The sequence below is a fragment of the Cebus imitator genome, unplaced genomic scaffold, assembly GCF_001604975.1.
Source record: "Cebus imitator isolate Cc_AM_T3 unplaced genomic scaffold, Cebus_imitator-1.0 Scaffold451, whole genome shotgun sequence".
Taxonomy (NCBI): Eukaryota; Metazoa; Chordata; class Mammalia; order Primates; family Cebidae; genus Cebus; species Cebus imitator.
This window is the reverse complement of record NW_016107766.1, coordinates 1,743,811-1,762,843: the sequence shown is the minus strand read 5'-3', so window position 1 is coordinate 1,762,843 and position 19,033 is coordinate 1,743,811. Positions and strand designations below refer to the sequence as shown.

General features: G+C 40.6%; 1 protein-coding gene across 1 annotated transcript in view; it reads right to left on the bottom strand.

Annotated features, from left to right (window-relative positions):
• Positions 1-211: 211 nt before the first annotated feature.
• Positions 212-19,033, bottom strand: part of LOC108291403 (kinesin-like protein KIF6) — a gene marked incomplete at its 3' end in the record, with an annotated part of 186,501 nt that continues 167,679 nt past the window's right edge. The window contains exons 11-14 of the mRNA XM_017511775.2: positions 7,096-7,201; positions 5,763-5,901; positions 972-1,190; positions 212-303 (exon numbers count right to left, since the gene is read on the bottom strand). Of these exons, the coding sequence (XP_017367264.2) occupies positions 212-303; positions 972-1,190; positions 5,763-5,901; positions 7,096-7,201 (556 nt within the window). The remainder of the gene's footprint in view (positions 304-971; positions 1,191-5,762; positions 5,902-7,095; positions 7,202-19,033) is intronic.

Sequence of the window (19,033 nt, the reverse complement as noted above, 5' to 3'; positions counted from 1 at the left end):
ATTAAGAGATAAATAACTGTAATGTCATAATACATATTTCCATGCTTCTCAATCTTGCCTTAACTAAAATACGTGCTTCTTAATGAGCACCACACTGCTTAATTATTCCCAGGCTGAATCCTTCAGAAAACCACGAGTGTTAGGTAGACCATTCCGCATGTCTTTACACAAAAAATTTCAACTTCGGTTGCCAAAAAGGGAATGGCTTTACCCATTTGTTCCAGTACATTCCATAGGTCTGATTCCTCAGTGTCTTTAAGGGAAAGGCATCAGCCACCTGTGTGCACATCATTCTCTGCTGGCCTAACAGAAACATACATGAATGAACTTGAGCTCCAAGCACAGTCTGTAGCAGTAGGACTGCCACACCATTAAAAAGCTGGAAACAGGAAAGGTGGCTCTGAGTTGGCCCAACCCCGCCAAATGCTATTATCTGACAAAGTTTTCTTAATTTATTGTCATTTAACACTGTGGTAATATTTTAAAATAGTTTTCCTGCAGGTAGCTCATTTGGATTTAGAAATAAATACTGCATCATCATCACATCACCAATATCTGATCTTATTCTTTCCTTCCCATATCAGAGAAAGGCTTTTATTCCATTTCTTTAAAGTTAGCTTTTTTACTCTTACCCTGAATCCATCTATTATACCGCTGAATTCTGTGAAAATTCATAATTGGGAATAGAGGCAGCAAACCACCTGGTTGTGTATGCACCTATGCAACAACCTTGCATGACCTTCACATGTACCCCAGAACCTAAAGTCAAAAAAAAAAATCATACTTGGTTCCTCTCAGTTCAGTCATCAGTTTGGGAAACTGGTATTTAATTTAAGAGAATTGATAGTTATGAAAAATAATTCTAACAGAGAAATTGTTTGAGCCTTCATCCTGATACATTTAAAACTAAAGGGCGCTACACTGAAATCCATTACAGACAATGAGAAATACTGGAGATTTAGTCAACTGACCTGTTTTCTTGTGGAGCAAACTGGATCTGTACCCCAAAGTGCTGAAGTCCTGGGCCTGCGAGGGAGCTGAGGGTAGTAGCATTCTTTGGCCTTCTTCTGGGTTTCCCAGGGGGAAGGGTGGGCTCTGAGAGTGTCTGAATTCATGCCTACCCTTGGCAGGCAAGTAGAGAGCCTCCTGAACTTTCTTCTTTTCTTTTTTTAACATGTTGACCAGGATATCTGAAAGTTGACTTAAGGATTTAATGACTGATGCTAGCTTATAGTAATCAAAACGCGAATGTCCCAAGTGTCATTAATGTGCCTAACATTTGCTATTTATCATATGGCAAAGACTGACTGAAGGAAGGCTTCAACTTCCTGAAGCCCTGTATATAGTTATGGACAATTTAGGAGGCTTTCTTTCAATATAGCACCATTATATGAAAAATTAGCAAACCCAAGGACTTTAAAATGTTCTGAGTTTAAACCAGGTACATCTTAACAATGTTATGAAAGTGCTTATAAAAAGTCAAATGAAGGCTGAATAGCAGCAGACAATAGACTATGTATACATCTTCCCAGATAAAAGGTGAATTTACTTACATAGCCTATGTATACGTATCAGCCCCCTGGTTGAGCACACGCCTGCTCAGGAGGCAGCAGAAGAGCAGAGCGGGAGAATGGTGAAACCCACCCAGCTGGCAGATCAGCCATCTTCCTCCTGGTGGCCAGTGTGGTGACAAAGGTGCAGCCACGCACTCCAAGCTCAACACATGCTTATGTAGAGTACCTTCAGATGAGGGCTTTTTCAGCCACTAATTTTCGTACTCAAATGGAACTGAAAAGAAGTGAATTATTGGCACAGACACAACATTTTAAAATGCGCCTTTTGGGGGCCATTGAGATATGCCAAGACCATTGATGATAAAGGACAAAAGCACTCCCCTCTACCCTACTTCGCCGTTCATTCTGGGCTCAAGATGCCTAGAATTCTAAGAGATTTTTGTCCAATCTGCTAAAAGGAATGACTAGAATCCCTATTGAGAATCTCAGAACTCTAATTGCATATGTGGTAAGACGAATTCAATGCCTTTGCATCCCTAGAGAAGGCTCATTAAAATGGGAGTCGAAATGTGCGATGGTGTGGGAGAGAACACTACTACTTAGAAAGGGGGAGAGGTACCCAGGTTATATTTATTCTTGGGCAAGCAGCATGGAAGTCATTTGACCTTCACCTTCCACCTCAGCTTGAACTCCCACTTGGTGATTTCTGGGAGCATAATCAGTTTCTCTCTCTCTGATGTGGCTTTCATTCCTTGCCCCAAAACAACACGTACTTACCAAAAACGTTCACAGCTTCTTAGTATCTAAGCATGAACACGACAGAGATGAGGGCTCTGGCTCAATGCGCTGCTCCTCTTTGTATGGAACTGATTACCAATGTCATCATACACTTCCACTGGTTCACACACTGCAATGGCAATATCCGTTTGCTCACTCAGTCAGTGATACTTGCTGAAGCTTGTGCTACAGATGCCAGGCCCTGTTCTAGGCATGGGTATAGAGCAATGACAAGGCAGGCTAGTCTTGCCCTTATGAAGCAGATGTCTTACTGGGGAAAGAGATCTCACACATGCGTGCAGGCACACGCACGCATACACAAAGTCAGAATGCCAGATATCTAATTTGAAGAAGCTCAAGGGTGACTGGGTGGCTGCTGCTACAAAAGGCCTAAGAGTAATCTTTAAGCTGAGATCTGACCCATACGAAGAACCAGCCAGAAGAAGAGCGTCTATGCAGAAATGATGAAATCCCTAAAGAGAAACAGGCCCAGCAGTGGCTCATAATACTGCAATCCTGTGATCCCACATCACACAACGCACAGGAGAGCTCCCACAATGAAGGATTATCCAGCTGCAAATGTTGATAGTGCCAAGGCTGAGGAACCTCGTGTTAGAAGAACGACAAGAAGGTAACTGTGACTGAAGCAGAGCACACGTGGGATGAGGTGTGAGAAATGAGGTTGTGGGTGGGCAGGGCAAGATCCCCCAGGGCCTTGTAAACCGGAGCAAGGAGTTTGGTTTCATTCTAAGTATCATGGGAAGCCCCTTGAAGATTTCCATCAGAATAGTGATGCGTTCTGAAGTACCTGTCATAAAGATCACAATATCAATCTATCTTCTGTGCTGCCTTCCTTCTTCTCACCTTTCCCCTGCCTTCTTGTCCTCCCCACTCCCATTTACGGGAGTGGCCTTGGTGCCAAGCACTTTGCTGGGTAATCAATTCCGCTGTCATATATTTTATGAAGGGTGTGTGAACGTCACTCAAACTGACGATGTCACTGACAGGACATCATTTTCACTCCCTTTCCAAGAAGATCTGATGTTGTTCACAATCATGTGGGTGCATGACTGTCTTTTGTTAAACTCAATTATAATTGCTTTTTTTCCTAGAAGCTAGATCTTTCCCATTTGTTGTGTCACAGTCTTAGCCTTCTGGGTTCTACAAAGAAAGACATGAAAACATCCTCCCATCCGACTCTGCATAACTGTGAAACTTCAGGAGTCTTTCTTGGTTGTTGATCTTTGATAAGCACAGCTCTGAGATGATTATATCTTAGCTGCTATTCTTCCTTCTTCTGAGCTTACTCATTGTCGTCATAGTCATAATTCCAATTACATCACACTCGGTAGTGCTCAAAGCACTTATGGACTTTTCTTTTTTCTTTTTTTTTTTAGATGGAATCTTGCTCTGTCACCATGCTGGAGGGCAGCGGCATGATCTCAGCTCATTGCAACCTCCACCTCCAGGACTCAAGCGATTCTCCTGACTCAGTCTCCCGAGCAGCTGGGACTACAGGTATGTGCAACCACTCCCAGCTAATTTTTATATTTTTAATAGAGACAGGGTTTCACCATGTTGGCCAGGATGGTCTTGATCTCTTGACCTCACGATCCGCCTGCCTCGGCCTCCCAAAGTGCTGAGATTACAGGCTTGAGCCACCATGCCCAGCCACTTATGGGCTTTTCTCAGCAGGTCTTATGCTGTTGCTCCTAAAGAATAAAAAGCAACTACATTGAGTAGGTATACAGCTAATAAATGAAGAGCTAGGATTTCAATCCAGGTATGAATTGAAGTGCAATATTCTTTCCACTCTGACTCTCCATCATTTTGAATAAGCGTCTCAGATAGAGGGAGCGCTGTTTGAATTGCTGACAGTCAGTTAAGAATCTAGAGTAGCCCCACATGAACAGTGATGCCTGGAGTCACCACAGTGAAGGAGGGGAGGTGATGGATATCTCCCTTTCGCTCTCTTTTTAAAATAAACATATAGGAACAAGCTTGGACTGTTCTTTCTCTGTCATATCTCGTTTCATCCCTCCTATATGTGCAGACATTCATAAGCCCAGACGGGGATTAAGAAGTTGGTAGGAGGAATTAAAGGAGAAGATCCTAGACTAGGATCAAGGCCAGGAAAAGAAGCAGAGCTCAGGCTGGGGCTGGGGCCAGGATTGAGGTCCAGGCGGAGACCATGCTTGGAGATGGACGGTGTAAGAGGAAGGAAAGGGAATGCAAGGGTGACAACACCGTGGGCAGCACTGACGGATGAAGGCTTGCGTCGGGGTGGGGGTAATTCTCAGCTGAACCCACTGTTCCTGGCCAGATAACAAGCCAGCTAAACTCACTTGAATCTGACACACAGGGTCTGCTAATACTCAAGTAAAATCAGAGACCCAAGTTAATCAGGCAGCATGCCTACCTCACATTTGGTCTGTTTTTACCTCTTTATTACTGGACTTCCTTTGTGTAGACTAGTTTCATGCATTTTGCATAAACAGCTGAAGCGAAAGTGTCTCTTAGTAATTTTTTAAAATGAACAAAAATATCTGTTTGTAAAGAACAGACCAAAAGGATTTCTTGTGCATGTTCAAATTCTGCAAAAGCAATGAAAATATCAAAATCTTTTTACAAGAAGCTTGAAAGATAAAATGAGAAACAATACTGAATAATGATCTGGGAGGCCTGAGGGCCACCCAGCCCGACAGGGGCTCCTTAGAAGTAACCGTTTAGTCTACAACTAGAGGCAGCACATGCTCCCATGGGCTACTACCACTTTCAGCACCCAAAATACACTGCCTCCTGGAGCCAATAAGAATTCTATCTTATTTGGTACTGATCAGTTTAGCTAAAAAAAAATAAAAGAATTCTATCTTGAACACTCATCTATACTCACTTCCGAATTTGGGAACATTTGTAAGTGGAACTCACAGCAGCAGATCTGGCTTTTAAATAAGAAGTTAAATTTAAATCAATCTCTGCTCTTCATAAGCTAAATACCATTTGTCGTTTTTCAGCCATCATTTGAGTTTCACCCACGCACCAGCCACAAATTCTGGGCCATGGTGAGGCTGTGGTCAGCCTGGTGTCCGGTCAGCTCGCTAAAGATAACCAGCTAACTTACTGGCTCAGGGCTAAAACAAAAAGAACAAACAGAGGAGCCAAACAATGTATTTTTAAAAATTAATGTTAAAAGATGGTGTAAAAAAGCTCATACTTTAAAATAAACTAAAATGTTCCTTGCAAGAGTAACCATGTCAGGCTAAAAACAAACACATTTTTTTTTTCTTTTATAGAAACACTTTTTCACTAGTTGCAGTACTTTGCTGAAGGGACATTTGACTTCTCAATGGAAAGAAGCAATGTGAATTGGAAGCTAGGTGGGGAGCTCAGCCATGCGGCTCGGGAAAGACTGTTGTTCACCCCTTTCAAACCAGGAGAGAGGAAGTTTCTTCATCATTTTAGAAAGGATACTGATTTCATTATCTCTCTGCTTTAGAATATCTTGTAGCTTTCTATATTCTTCCTCTTTTAATGGTTCTTGGCAGTCTTGGTCTTTGCCTTCAGAGGAGACTGTATTGTTTCCAAGGATCTTCTTGTCATTCAGTAGTTTCTGTAAGATGAAGTAAGAGCTTAGCATCCATATCTCTAGTCCAAATTTCTTTGTTTCTTTGACTGTTTTTCCTTTAACCATTCCCTGCACACATCAGGCATGTGTGACCTGCCTGAGGCAGGTGCAATGCCTTTGCGATGAAGTTGCTTTTTTGGCTTGGCATGTTTTCTCCCTTCAACCTGCCTTCTTTTCCCTCTTTCTTCCCCAACCCCCTCAGCCCCCTTGTATCTTCTCTCTCCTTCCCTAACTTGGGAAATTCCTACTCAACATTATCTCCTCTTGGACTCCTTTCCCTTTCTCTATATACCATTCCACTTAATTCACGCTTTTATTCTAGTACTTATCATGTATTGTGATTATTCTTTACAACATCTGTCTTCTCCATGACTTGCTTATTAAACTCTGCCTTATCTATACCTGGCCCTTAGTAACTCACAACAAATGTTTATTATATTAATGAAGTATGCAAAAATACAAGCCAGCTAGAAGTAAAAGGGATGATATTCCCAGCCCTTCATCATGAAAATTAAAACCTAAGGCAGAGAAAAACTGAAATATCATATGTGTATATCAAACTGTTGAAAAAATGCAGAATGCAATGCTCTTGATATAGCTTGAAAAATATATATATAATTATATATGTATATATAGGAAAAACAAATTATATATATACAAAAACAAATATATATATAATTATATCTATCTATATAGTTGCACTTTAGGTTCTGGGGCACATGTGCAGATCATGAAGGATTGTTGTACAGGCACATACATGGCAATGTGCTTTGCTGCCTCCATCCCCCTGTCCCTATAGCTGGCATTTCTCCCCATGTTACCCTCCCCAACCTCCCTACCCCACACTGTCCCTCCCCTGTTCCCCCCAACAGACCCCAGTGTGTGATGCTCCCCTCAGGGAGGAAAATATATTTTTTAAAATATGGAACTATTGTGTGCAGAAGGTAGAGGTTCCTGGCAAAAGAATTAGAAGTCCATGGCCTGAGTTTATTTATTGGCAAGTAAGACATAATCTCTGAAGAAACTCAATGATAATCAGACTATTGGTTCAAAGACCATATCATTTTCTGGGTATATAATGCTGGATCCTAACCTTCCAAGAATTGGTCAACTAGAAAAGCTTTTTTGCAGCTTGAACATGGCTGAAAATGGCTTTATTGGGGAAACATTTAAGTTTACCTTTAAATGATGAAAACAGTGATGAATTTTACGCATATCAGCGCCAACCTCTAATCTACTCTCTGGATCCTGGTCTTCCAGAAAGGATGTTATTAGTTTTTCCAGCCTAAAAATACATAATGTATGAGAAGCAACTGTGAGCTAGACGCTTTAGAAATTCTAATGGCATTACCTGGTTGGTTAACATTTAAAGTACAGGATATTGTTCCACCTCTTTATAGAAGTACATATTTGACTATAAAAATTAAGGGAAAAACACTGACAAAGTGAAATCTGTAATGAAGCAATTATTTGACTAATTTCCAGTAAATTTTCATATGAAGCTTTCATTATAGGAATCATCTGATTTCTACACTCAATCCATTTTAGCCACTCCGAATTTCTATGCCCCTGTGCCTGGCTGCTGCGTTTGCTAGAAAAAGTAACAAGAATATTTTTTAAATTAATTTCACTAAAAATTCATGCTACTCTGCCTCAGCTGGCACCTCAGTGATGCCCCACTATCTTTGTAATCATTCCAGGTGATCTTCCATTCTTCACAGTGCCTATTCCAAGTCTTTCTACAGCCCCCAAACCTACCACTACTCTTTCACACTCTGTCAGTAAAGTCACTTCTCACCAGATGGAGAAAGTCACACAGACCCCTTTGTTTCCTCCTCCTTCACCCCACTGCTCAGGCCCTCTCAGGCCCTCTTCCTGCCTCTGTAGATTCTGGATGATATTCTTCCTCTGTCTAAGGTCAGTCTCTCCCCTGGGCTCTCTCTTTGCTTCTTCCAGGGCATATCTAGTTAACTACCTCTTTTCCCTTAATCACCTCTTCATCTCCTCTCTATACTGATTCTTTCCTCTCTGCTTACAATCAGTTTGTTTTTCCTAACCTAAAACAAAACAAAATAGAAAACAAAACACCTACCTTTGGAGGGATGAACCACTCTATTCTAAAGTCCTAGTTTGGCTGGGTGCGGTGGCTCACGCTTGTAATCCCAGCACTTTGGGAGGCTGAGGTGGGCAGATCACTTAAGGTCAGGAGTTCAAGACCAACCTGGCCAACATGGTGAAACCCCGTCTCTACTAAAAACACAAAAACTAGCTAGGCAAGGTGGCACGTGCCTGTAATCCCATCTGCTCAGGAGGCTGAGGCAAGAGAATCACTTGAACCCGGGAGGCAGAGGTTGCAGTGAGCTGAGATCGCACCGCTGCAGTCCAACCTGAGCAAAAGAATGAGACCCTGTCTTTAAAAAAAAAAAAAAAAAAAAAAAGTTGTAGTTTATTCATAGCACTGTGTGCCCATGTAGCATTCTAGTACTTCATCTCAGAGGGAAATTCTTGGCTCTCATTTGTCTTTGTGCTTCCTCTACCCCTAACATTAGGTTCTCAATACAAATATGTTCACTAGTTACTGGATTCATTGCCATGGAAATGGTTGTCCTCTATGTTGAGATGGAACTCTTAAAAAGGAAGGTGTAAGGATGACAATCAGTATCTATGATGTTAGGTGTCATAATACAGAGGCAGCACACCTTCCTAAGACTATTATGAAAATACCTGCATACTTTTGGCATCTTTTAAAGCTGTATATACATGCTTCCTTTTTGCTATTATTATCAGGCCACTCAGATAAGATGTAATGATTTCCCTCATACAACAGCCTTGGATTTCATTTTTAGCTCTTGTAATCTGTGACATGTATCAGCTATATATTTGCAAGTGTGAGACAATTTATACTGTAATTTTAAAGGAGTTTCTTCAGGAGAAGAGACACTTGTCATTTGCACTATTTGCCGGTTGACTTTGTGTTTCCTTTTGGAATAGAGCTTCAAACCACTAGATATACAGAGAGGTTTATTCCTGATACATTTTTTAAAAAATTATGTAAAGTACTATGAAAATACATGTTTACAAACAAAATTCCAAACAATGCAGTAGTGAATAAATTAAAAAGTGAAAATGTCTCCCACTTCTTTGCCCCCATCCCCCCAATTAAAAAAAATTTTCAATACCTTGGATAATCCACTGTTGATGGTTAAAATATATTATTCTTATTCTTAATGAAGCAGATACCTATACCTATATATTCATTTATACATTTTGGTTTTATGTTTTTACAAAAATGAGATCACACTCTGAATAATGTTTTGCACCACTATATTTCTAAAGAAATTATGACAGATGAGCTTCCCCATCAGTGCATATCCAGTAGAAGTATTTCATTTCTAATGGCCATATAAGATTCCATACTATGGATGTACTATTCTCTCTTGATGGACACTGAGGTGACACAGTCATACAGTTGCCACTTTCGTCTGTAACCCATGAGGAGGCCTTGATCTACAATGCTGACTTAATGAGGCTTAAAAAATAGCAATGTTTCTCTACTTGTATTTTCCCTGAATACATGGAAGAAATTTTGAAATTTTGAAAATCATCATGGGTTCTAGAATAGACACCAATTCTCTAGAGTGAAAGCACTCTGTGATATCCAGCATCCGTAAAATTTCTAGCAGACAATATTGAGTTGGAAGTAATGGTTAATCAATTCTTTCTTCCTGCTTTTTCTTTAGAAAACAACTTCTGTGTAGTTTAAACGCAAGAATATATTCTAGGAAACGTTTTCTGAAGGAAGGCTGAAGTGGACTCCTGGGTCGGAAGAAAACCTCGTAAGATACAAGCCTGCTGATGAGCTGGACCGCTCACAGATTGCTCACGTGCCCTGGAGTTTGGCAATTCCTCCAAGGCTCCTGTCCCACACAGTAACACTGTAGGATACAAGGAGGACCAGCAACGTGATCCAAAGGAATGGGCAAGAATTTCTGCCTAAGTAAAAGAACTGATGGCTTTACTCTTTCTGGGGCTCCATTAGTCTAGTACATGATTAAGAAGGAAGATCAGCATTTTGACGTGCAATTTTGGTTTCAGCACTTGAGAACACAGAGATAAGAAACATGCCTGGTCTTTCCTTCATACATTTGATTTATCGTTGGATTTATTTTCTTATCAAGCAAGGACTTGGTCTAATAATTAAAATGCAGAAAAATCCTTAATTCAGATGTTTTTGTTGTACTCCTCTCGCAGTTGAGAGTGAACAAATGACCCCAAATTCCCCACATTTTCCTATCTCCTAAAATAGTCTCCAAGTTTATACCTAGTCCCTGCTCCCACTGAGGGGTCTCGCAGCTGCCAGAACTCTGCTGAACAGTGGAAAACTGTTTACAGAAAAGGAGGTCAAATGAGTACAACAAAGTCTATTTTTTAGGACAAGCCCAAGTCAATAAGAACTTTCCTTATTCTCTACTTACACTAGAAGAAAAGAAGGAAGAAAAAAGAATGCTAGGGGAAAGAGAAAATACATGTACACCATTCAGTAACAAGAAATATCGTAATATTTTAAGTGTGTGGGAACACACAACCTCACTGATGGTGGGTGATGGTTTGATGTTTGGTGACTATGCAGATCTCAGCCAAATTGACTGATAATGAAACACCTCTGACAGCCTGTGTCCTGGTTCAGCAACTCCCTCATATTAGAAATTATGATACCTGGCCACATAATTAGAACTGATCATATTTCCTAATATGTGCTTTACCCTCTTGAGACCACTGTACTCCCCTCTCTGCTCCTTACACTCCTTGCCAAAAAAAAAAAAAAAGTTCTCTCTGTAGCCATATTTCCATAAAAATTCAGGTTTAATAGCATGAATAAAAAGATAAAGCAAGCTTATCATTAACGACAGCCAACATTGAGCATGCACTAAATGCTGGACACTTCTGTGCTATTTTCATACATCATTTCCTTAATTCTTACAACAACCCTGTGAGATAAGTACTATTATTATCCCTGTATCATAGGTGAGGAAACTGAAGCACAGAGATATTACATATCTTGTCCAAGGTCACACAGCAAGCAAACAGGTAAAATCCAAGTTTTGAAGCATGATACTTACCATACTATAACAAGGTTACTCAGTTATTCAAATATGTATTTGAATCCCATATTGGGTGATGTGTTTCTAAAAGGGAGAACCCACACCTGCAAGCATTCATTGAGGAGGCAAATAGGTGGATGAAGAAGCAAGAAATAACTGAAAAGCAGGTGCTTAGATCTTAGCAAGGCCATGGCCTACCATGCCTTGTAACAGCAAAAAAAGTTGGGAAGGAATCAGAATGTGCCATATTTGAAGATTAGTTAATTATGGCATAGCTATGTACACAGTTAAGCAGCAATTTAAGTGATGTAACTAGGGGCAAAAATAACAGAAGCATGCAGCAGAACAGTATTATTCCAGAGAATTTACTAGAAACAAGGCTTGGGGGATGCGATGCAATGGGAATGCATCCTCTGATATCAAGCTGGAAATAGTGAGGGGCATGAAAAATACCCCAGTTGGTGAATCTGGGCTTGCTGGTGGTAGATCCATGGAAATTGGTATTCCAGAGTTGATAGTTCTCAGCTCCACTGTCTTCTCACTGGTTTTGGGAGAGGATTTGACAGCTCATTCCAGAGAGCTAGAAAGGAGTTCTAGCTACAAACCTAGCTTGTATTAATGATGCCAAATAAATGTCAAAATCTGCTTCACTGCTACCACCCATTTTGCCACTGAAGATAGCTCCACTGAGGGTGAGTTATCTCTGACAGGGTTAGACATGGGGATATGGACAAATCAAAGCTACATATTACTTGAGCAAAGATTGGGAAAAGAATAGGGGATAGTGATAAAGATATAAAAGGACTTCATTCTTTTCTATGGCTGAATAGTATTCCACTGTGTACATATACCACATTTTCTTTATCCATTCATCTGTTGATGGACACTTAGGTTGATTTCGTTTCTTGGCTGTTGTGAATAGTGCTGCAATAAATATGGGAGTGCAGATACGTCTTCCATATGCTAATTTCCTTTCTTTCAGATATATACCCAGCAGTGGGATCGCTGGATTGTACAGAAGTTCTAGTTTTAGTTTTCTGAAGTATCTCCATACTGAAATCCTGTCATTTGCAACAACATATGTAGAAATGGAGGATATTATGCTAAGTGAAATAAGCCAGGCACAGAAAGACAAATATCACATGTTGTCACTCACACGTGGGAGCTAAAAAAAAAAAAATTAACTCATGCAGATAAAGAATAGAATAACGGTTTTCAGAGGCTGGGAAGGGCAGTGGGGAGGGAGGGGATAAAGAGGGGATGCGTTAAAGGGGACAAAAATATAGTTAGAAGGAATAAGATTCAGTGTTCAGCAGCAGAATGGGGTGGCTATAGTTAACAATAATTTATTACATATAATAAATTATATAGGAATGTTCCTGAAACAAATAAATAATAAAAACTCGAGTCAATGGCTATCCCAATTCCGATTTGATTATTACACATTATATGTTTGTATCAAAATACCACATATACCCCATAAATATGTACAATATGTATACATAATAATTTGAAATTTAAAAAACTTTAAAAAGTATAAAAGGAAACTTGGCAACTATTAAAGGAATATGATAGCTGAATAGGAAGAATCAGAGACTAGCTACAAAATTTAAAAAATTGATTGTGGTACCATAAGAAATATGGCAGAATGATTAGTGTGAATGATCTTCATTCATCAACCCTCTGTGGGTTAAAATCTCATTTGTAAAACGTGTACAATCATACCATCTTTACACTATAAGCTTTATGAAATCAGACAATGCAAGGAACAAAGAGAGGATACTGCCTGGCCTATTAAGGCCTAGCTATTCAACTGGACCAGCTTTATAGGCATCAGCTGGGACTTTTGAAACTATAGACGTTTAGGCTCCATCCCAGACCTCTTGAATCAGAATTTGCATTTAACAACATTCCCAGGTGAATTGCATACACACTAATGTTAAGAAGCATTGCAAGAGGGCAACTGGTTATTGAATGCTGACACAAGAATACATAAACATCTTTTCAGTTTGGAAAGTCAAACAAATATGTAACTGGAAATGTTCCATGAATGAAGAACTAACATCCCTTGATAGACAACTATGTTCTGAGCACTGTGTTAGTGACTTCACACGTGTTTTCTTATTTAAGTGGAAAAAAGAGCCCTTTAGGGACTACCATAGTCTGGTTCTCTTTATACCTGCCTTGTCCCAGTTATTTTATTATTACTTTCACTCAATATCTAATAAAAAATGTCAGGTACTTTCACATACATTTTGTTATTCATCTGTACCATAAGCCTATAAATTATTATCACTCTTTCATAGATGGGAATAGGAAAGCGAAGAGAAGTTCAGTAACTTGCATACTGTCACTAACGTAGGAAACTGAAACACTGAGATTTGAAAAAAATTCTTTTGAATCAGGAACCCTCACTCTTTCCATTCTACAAAGACTCTCAGTCAATTTAGAAAAGTGCTTTCCACATGCTATAATCTCAGACATATATTTGTATTTTCAATTCAGAATCTTCCTGTGAACTTTTAACCAGGAAAGATGCAAACAACATAGTTAATGAGAGTTTCAAATAAACATAAAGAAATCATCAAATAAATAAATAAATAAATGGGTCTGCCATATATATAAAGAGTTCTTAACAGGCTGAAATGGTAGGGGGCAAAGGATGGGCTTCTTTTTGGGATGTGGCCCTTTAAAACATACAGTATTGGCCAGGCGTGGTGGCTCACGCCTATAATTCCAGCACTGTGGGAGGCTGAGGCAGGTGGATCACCCAAGGTCAGGAGTTCTAGGCCAACCTGGCCAACATGGCAAAACCCTGTCTGTACTAAAAAATGAAGAAATTAAGCTGGGCGTGGTGGTGGGTGCCTGCAATCCCAGCTACTTGGGAGGCTGGGGTAGGGAGAATCGCTTGAACCCAGGAGGTGGAGGTTGCAGAGAGCTGAGATCATGCCACTGTACTCCAGCCTGGGCAAGAGCATGAGACTCGTCTCAAACAAACAAACAAACAACAACGACAAAAATACAGTATGGAGATAGCAGGTAATGCACAAAAGGAAAGTTCAGATAACAATAAATTCAAGGTTATGATTAACTAGATAACTACATACTCCACACAGGACATGAAAAGCTGAAGGCTGAGATTGTGCCAATAGGACTACAACGGCCAAAAGAAACTATACAAAAATTTTTCAGGGTCATTAGTTTAATGTTTGTTTTTTGTTAGATTCTGCTGAAAGAATCAATCCCAATTGACTTAAAAGTAGTCACTTCAAGAGTTTTTCCTTTTACAGTTTCCTGGTCTGTGACAGGCATGATATGCATTATATGCTCCCCCAGCCCTAACCAGTAAGTGAAAGACATGGATCTTTACATGCAAGGAATTGAGTTCAATGTCAGCAACTCTGTTGGAATGAGCTCTTTTTTAATAACAGTAGAGGAGCAGAAAGTTCATGGTTTTGGTGATGCAGAGGAAATTCCCATAGAGTTTTTCTTCAAGATTGATCTTAGTAATGCACACATATTTCCTTCACCTCCACAAAAGCACAGTCACGTAGTACCTCAAACGCAGAAATGCACAACTTCTTGATACTTTTAGTGATTTGAAATAGCAAATGTGAAAAATCAAAACTAAAATCCAGACTGGTTTGCCTTTTTAAAGGTGAAGATACGGCCTATTTATAGGTGCATGTACACATTCATGGCCATGTACTTCTGTTTACAGCATTTCAAAAACTATTTTGAAATAATTTTTAAATAAACTAAGACAACTTTAAAGACACTAAAGCATATTTTACGAGGTCCTTTAAAATGCCATGATAAAGGGTTTGGAAAAGTTATACAATTAATTTTTTTTTTGTCAATCCAGATTTTCATATATCTAATTTACTTAAAGGCATATATATCTTATGACCAGACGTTTTAACTTCAGTAGGTATAGAAGGGCTCAGGAGTCTAGAACAAATGTAAATAAGAGACGAAAATAACTGGCCTGGCTGAGGAGAAGCAGAGGCTGGGCCACAGGCACTGCTGCCCCTGGGGAACCTTAAGTCGGGTACGAGAAGCATTTGAGACTCTCACCACCAAGCTCCCACCACTTCTGTAGGAGGCCAAGGACAGCGTACTTGACCTCAAGCTGGCAACTGACACCCTATCTGTGTGCCAGAAACCGCAGGTTTACAGCATTACCAATGTATTGGAAAGCACAGGGCTAACGGAGAAAAAATCCAAGAACAGCATCAGTGGAAGGGCATGGGGCCTGGCTACAAGAGGCCTGGAGATTGCAGACAAGCTGACTGAGCTCAAGGCAGAGATCGAGGAGCCACAGCAGCAGGAGCAAAAACTGGACCAGCACAAGGTGTGGGGGAAGCAGAACATCTGGAACATCACAGCTGCTTGGCTTATGTGACACATGAGGACATCCATAGAGGCTTTGCTGGAGACACCCTCCTGCCATATTGGCCATACAGACCCTGTCTGGTACCAGCCCACAGATGCCCATTCTAGAGGCCCCAATGGGCAACAGTATGAGATTCACCTGAACAGTATGAGATTCAATGCTAGTGAACAACAAGGCATGGAGTCCACTGCCTGTGGCTGTGCCTATGCTGCCACCCTCCAGAGCCCACCTGCAGTCTCTGCCCCTCCAATCTGCCCAACCCTGCCCGGTACCATCTCCAGGAAAACTCATATCCAAGTAGGATCCAGTTGACTGCCCCTTACCTCTGACCCTGACAGTTCCAAAGTCCAGTGGTGAGCTGAGCTCACTTTTGCTGGGCTGGCAGCATGAGATACCCTCCCCCTGCAGTCTTCTGCCCTGCTGGACAGCAGCAGCAGCAGCAGCAGCAGCAGCAGTGTTACCAATGCATCAGAACCCAATCTCTCTATCTCCTTTGAATCTCTCAAGGCAGACCCTATAGACATTCTGGAATTCCCTGAACAGCTGTCGCCCTTGGATCTCACAAGAGAATGCATAAGCTCATAGCTGCTGGATGAGTTGACGTTCTCAGAAGCATTCTCCCTCCTTCTCCATCTTTCTCCATCTGCCAAGACCATGGTTACACCTACAACCTGGACAAGAGTGAGGGTGTCTGTGACATCTTCAACATGTCTATTCTCAGCCTCTGACACAGGGACATGTACTGTATGGCTGGGACGCAGATTGAGCTGGAGGCTGCCTGGGGACCTCCCCACTCGCCACACCCCACCACTATACAGCTTGAGAGCCACAGGCTCCTGACTTCCCCCAGCCCCTCTGACTGCACAGAACTGGCCACAACTCCCACTTCCATGCCAGCACCTGCACTGTCTTAGAGAGCAAGGGAAAGCTCAGACCCATGCACCAGTATTTGCTCCTCCTTTTCTGGGGCTTTCTCTACCTCATGTCCTCCTGGAGCCCTCCCCAAGCCCAGTTTAGTTGACACCCAGTGGCACAGAACCTAGGACCCACATTCAACCTCCCAGGGTAGCATGTCCAGCCCAGTGCCCTGCTCCAGCCATGCTCCTCCCCCTGTACCCAGATGGCAGGGGAACTGGATGCTGGCCAGCATCATCCCAGCCTCTTTTGCTGCTCCCCACCTTCTGGCCTTATAGCTCCACGTGGACCTCTTGTGTATGCCACTCTACTGGGCTCTTGGCCCCATGTACCTCTAGGGGGTAGTAGTAGGGGTGGGGCAGGGTGCTAACAGAACAGGGGTCTCCAGCTAGGAATCTAAGTGGCTCCGTCCCTGAGGATTGGCCTAACCTCACACTGTCCCATAGCCTCCCACTCATTTCCATTTATTCATTTACTTTTACTTAGAGCCATGTGCAGAGAGTTACAAAGATTTACAGTAAGGAGGCTGGGTGCAGTGGCTCATACCTGTAATCCCAGCACTTTGGGAGGCTGAGACAAGTGGATCATTTGAGGTCAGGAGTTTGAGACCAGCCTGGCCAACATGGTGAAACCCTGTCTGTATTAAAAATACAAAAATTAGCTGGGTGTTGGTGGTGCACGTCTATAATCCCAGCTACTCAGGAGGCTAAGGCAGGAGAATCGCTTGAGCCTGGGAGGCAGAGGTTGCGGTCAGCCAAGATCATACCACTGCACTCCAGCCTGGGCGACAGAGGGAGACCCTCTCTCAAAAAAAAAAGAAAAAAAGAAAAAGAAAAAAAAAAGATTTACAGTAATAAATGAATTCTTATATAAACATTATTTTTATACATTTTGCAGCAAAAGGAAATTGTAGTATTTGTACACGTCCACATGAGTAAAGATCACGCCTAAGGCTAAAAAACAAGAAAGATGAAAATTAGATAGCTCAATCAATCGATAGCTATTAATAACTCTCTCTTTAAATTCTACATGTATCTTTTGAATCTCTTGTTTCCTGGAGGCAAACACTATGTAGATTGGGTTTAATGTTAAGATAACTACACTTGCCTACATAAGACTATAATAAATGAGAAACTGACTTAACAGGAGAGAGAATGGTGGTGAGGTGGGAGTGGAGAAGGGAGTCAGTGAGCAGCCAATCTAGCGGCAGGAAATGTGGAAGATAAGTCAAATTCAGGAAGGGAGCAATGACAGACAACAGAAACAAGGTTTAGAAAATAGAAGAGGTCTATCATCATGACGAGGCTGAACGAGCTGTGAAAGCGAAGTTAAACTGGCTTCAAAGCTGACAAAAGAATATGCAGAGAGATAGCTGCCTAGGAAAGGACCAGAGCAGGAGCCAGAGGTCAAGTCTGGGGATCAAGGAATGAGAGGCAAGAGGGCAGATGGGAGAACAAGGTTAGGGAGGTGGGAAAAGGTGGGAAAGAGTGGAGAGAAAGACAGGTCTCAAGTGGATAAAACTAGAGCACACTTTTGGGAAATAAGTTTACTGGGAAATTTGGGAGAATAAGGGCCAGTTGGATATGGGCTGGCCCTACCAAAGCTATATATCTCCATGGTTAAAGTTTCCAAACTACAGAGTTTCCTGACAGTTCATTAATTTGATGGAGCAGAGGAAGCCTTACCCATCCTTTGCTCCAAATCTCTGAACTTTTTTTCTTATGGTTCTGTCTTGTATGAAATTAAATTTGTAGAAAACATTGAAGTGTAGAAATATACATATTTTCAGTTGGTTCCTTTAGCAGAAATTTCAAATAATAGCCTTGGGTTATATATGAAAATGCAGAACATACATATAAATATGTGCATATATATCTATATGATTATATACATATATATAAAATTGACAGAAAACTTGTAAAAGTTTTAAAAGACACAGTAAAAAAAATTTTGTTATGTAAAAATGCAAAGTAAATCCTTGTGGGTATGTTTCCATTTGATAAAAAGTCATTTATTTTATCCTGTCATATGGAAAACAGTATATAGCTGTTTAGAAACGTGTTCATGTAATATTGAATCTGAAGCAAGTGTATGTAAATTGAATCATACATTATCATTGAGTTCTGCATTAATTGAAGACGGGTTTACAAGGTTAAAAGAAAATGACCATGAAATTGTTAAAACAATGATGTGGGACCTACAGAAAGGCAAGTGCAAATTTAGAGATAGAATAAAGAGGACAAGAACACACTGGGAGTTTTAGTATGCTGCTGAGTGGGAAGACACAGGATTATAATCTCTCCTTGAATTTAACAATAAAAAAGTAAACCTAATAAAAGTCCCATTGTAATTTTTTTTTTAAGAAAAAAATACATATACCGAGACCACCCACAAAATTTTGTATATATTTTTTGGATGGAGGGGTCCATAAATCCCCAAAATCTATACAAGCCCATAGAACCTGTGTTGGAGATGTACACATATACAGATATAGAAAGATGTCATAATTAAATGAAAAACACAAGTTAAAAAGCAAATAAAGGATGAATCCATTTTTATTAAAATACATATTATACGTATTTTACTGTGGAAGATAAGTCAAATTGTATATGTATTTTAATAAAAATTCATTAAAATTTTTGAAAGATTACAACCAGTAATAATACTTGTTATTTTTTGAGTGGTGAAATCACAAGTGACTTCT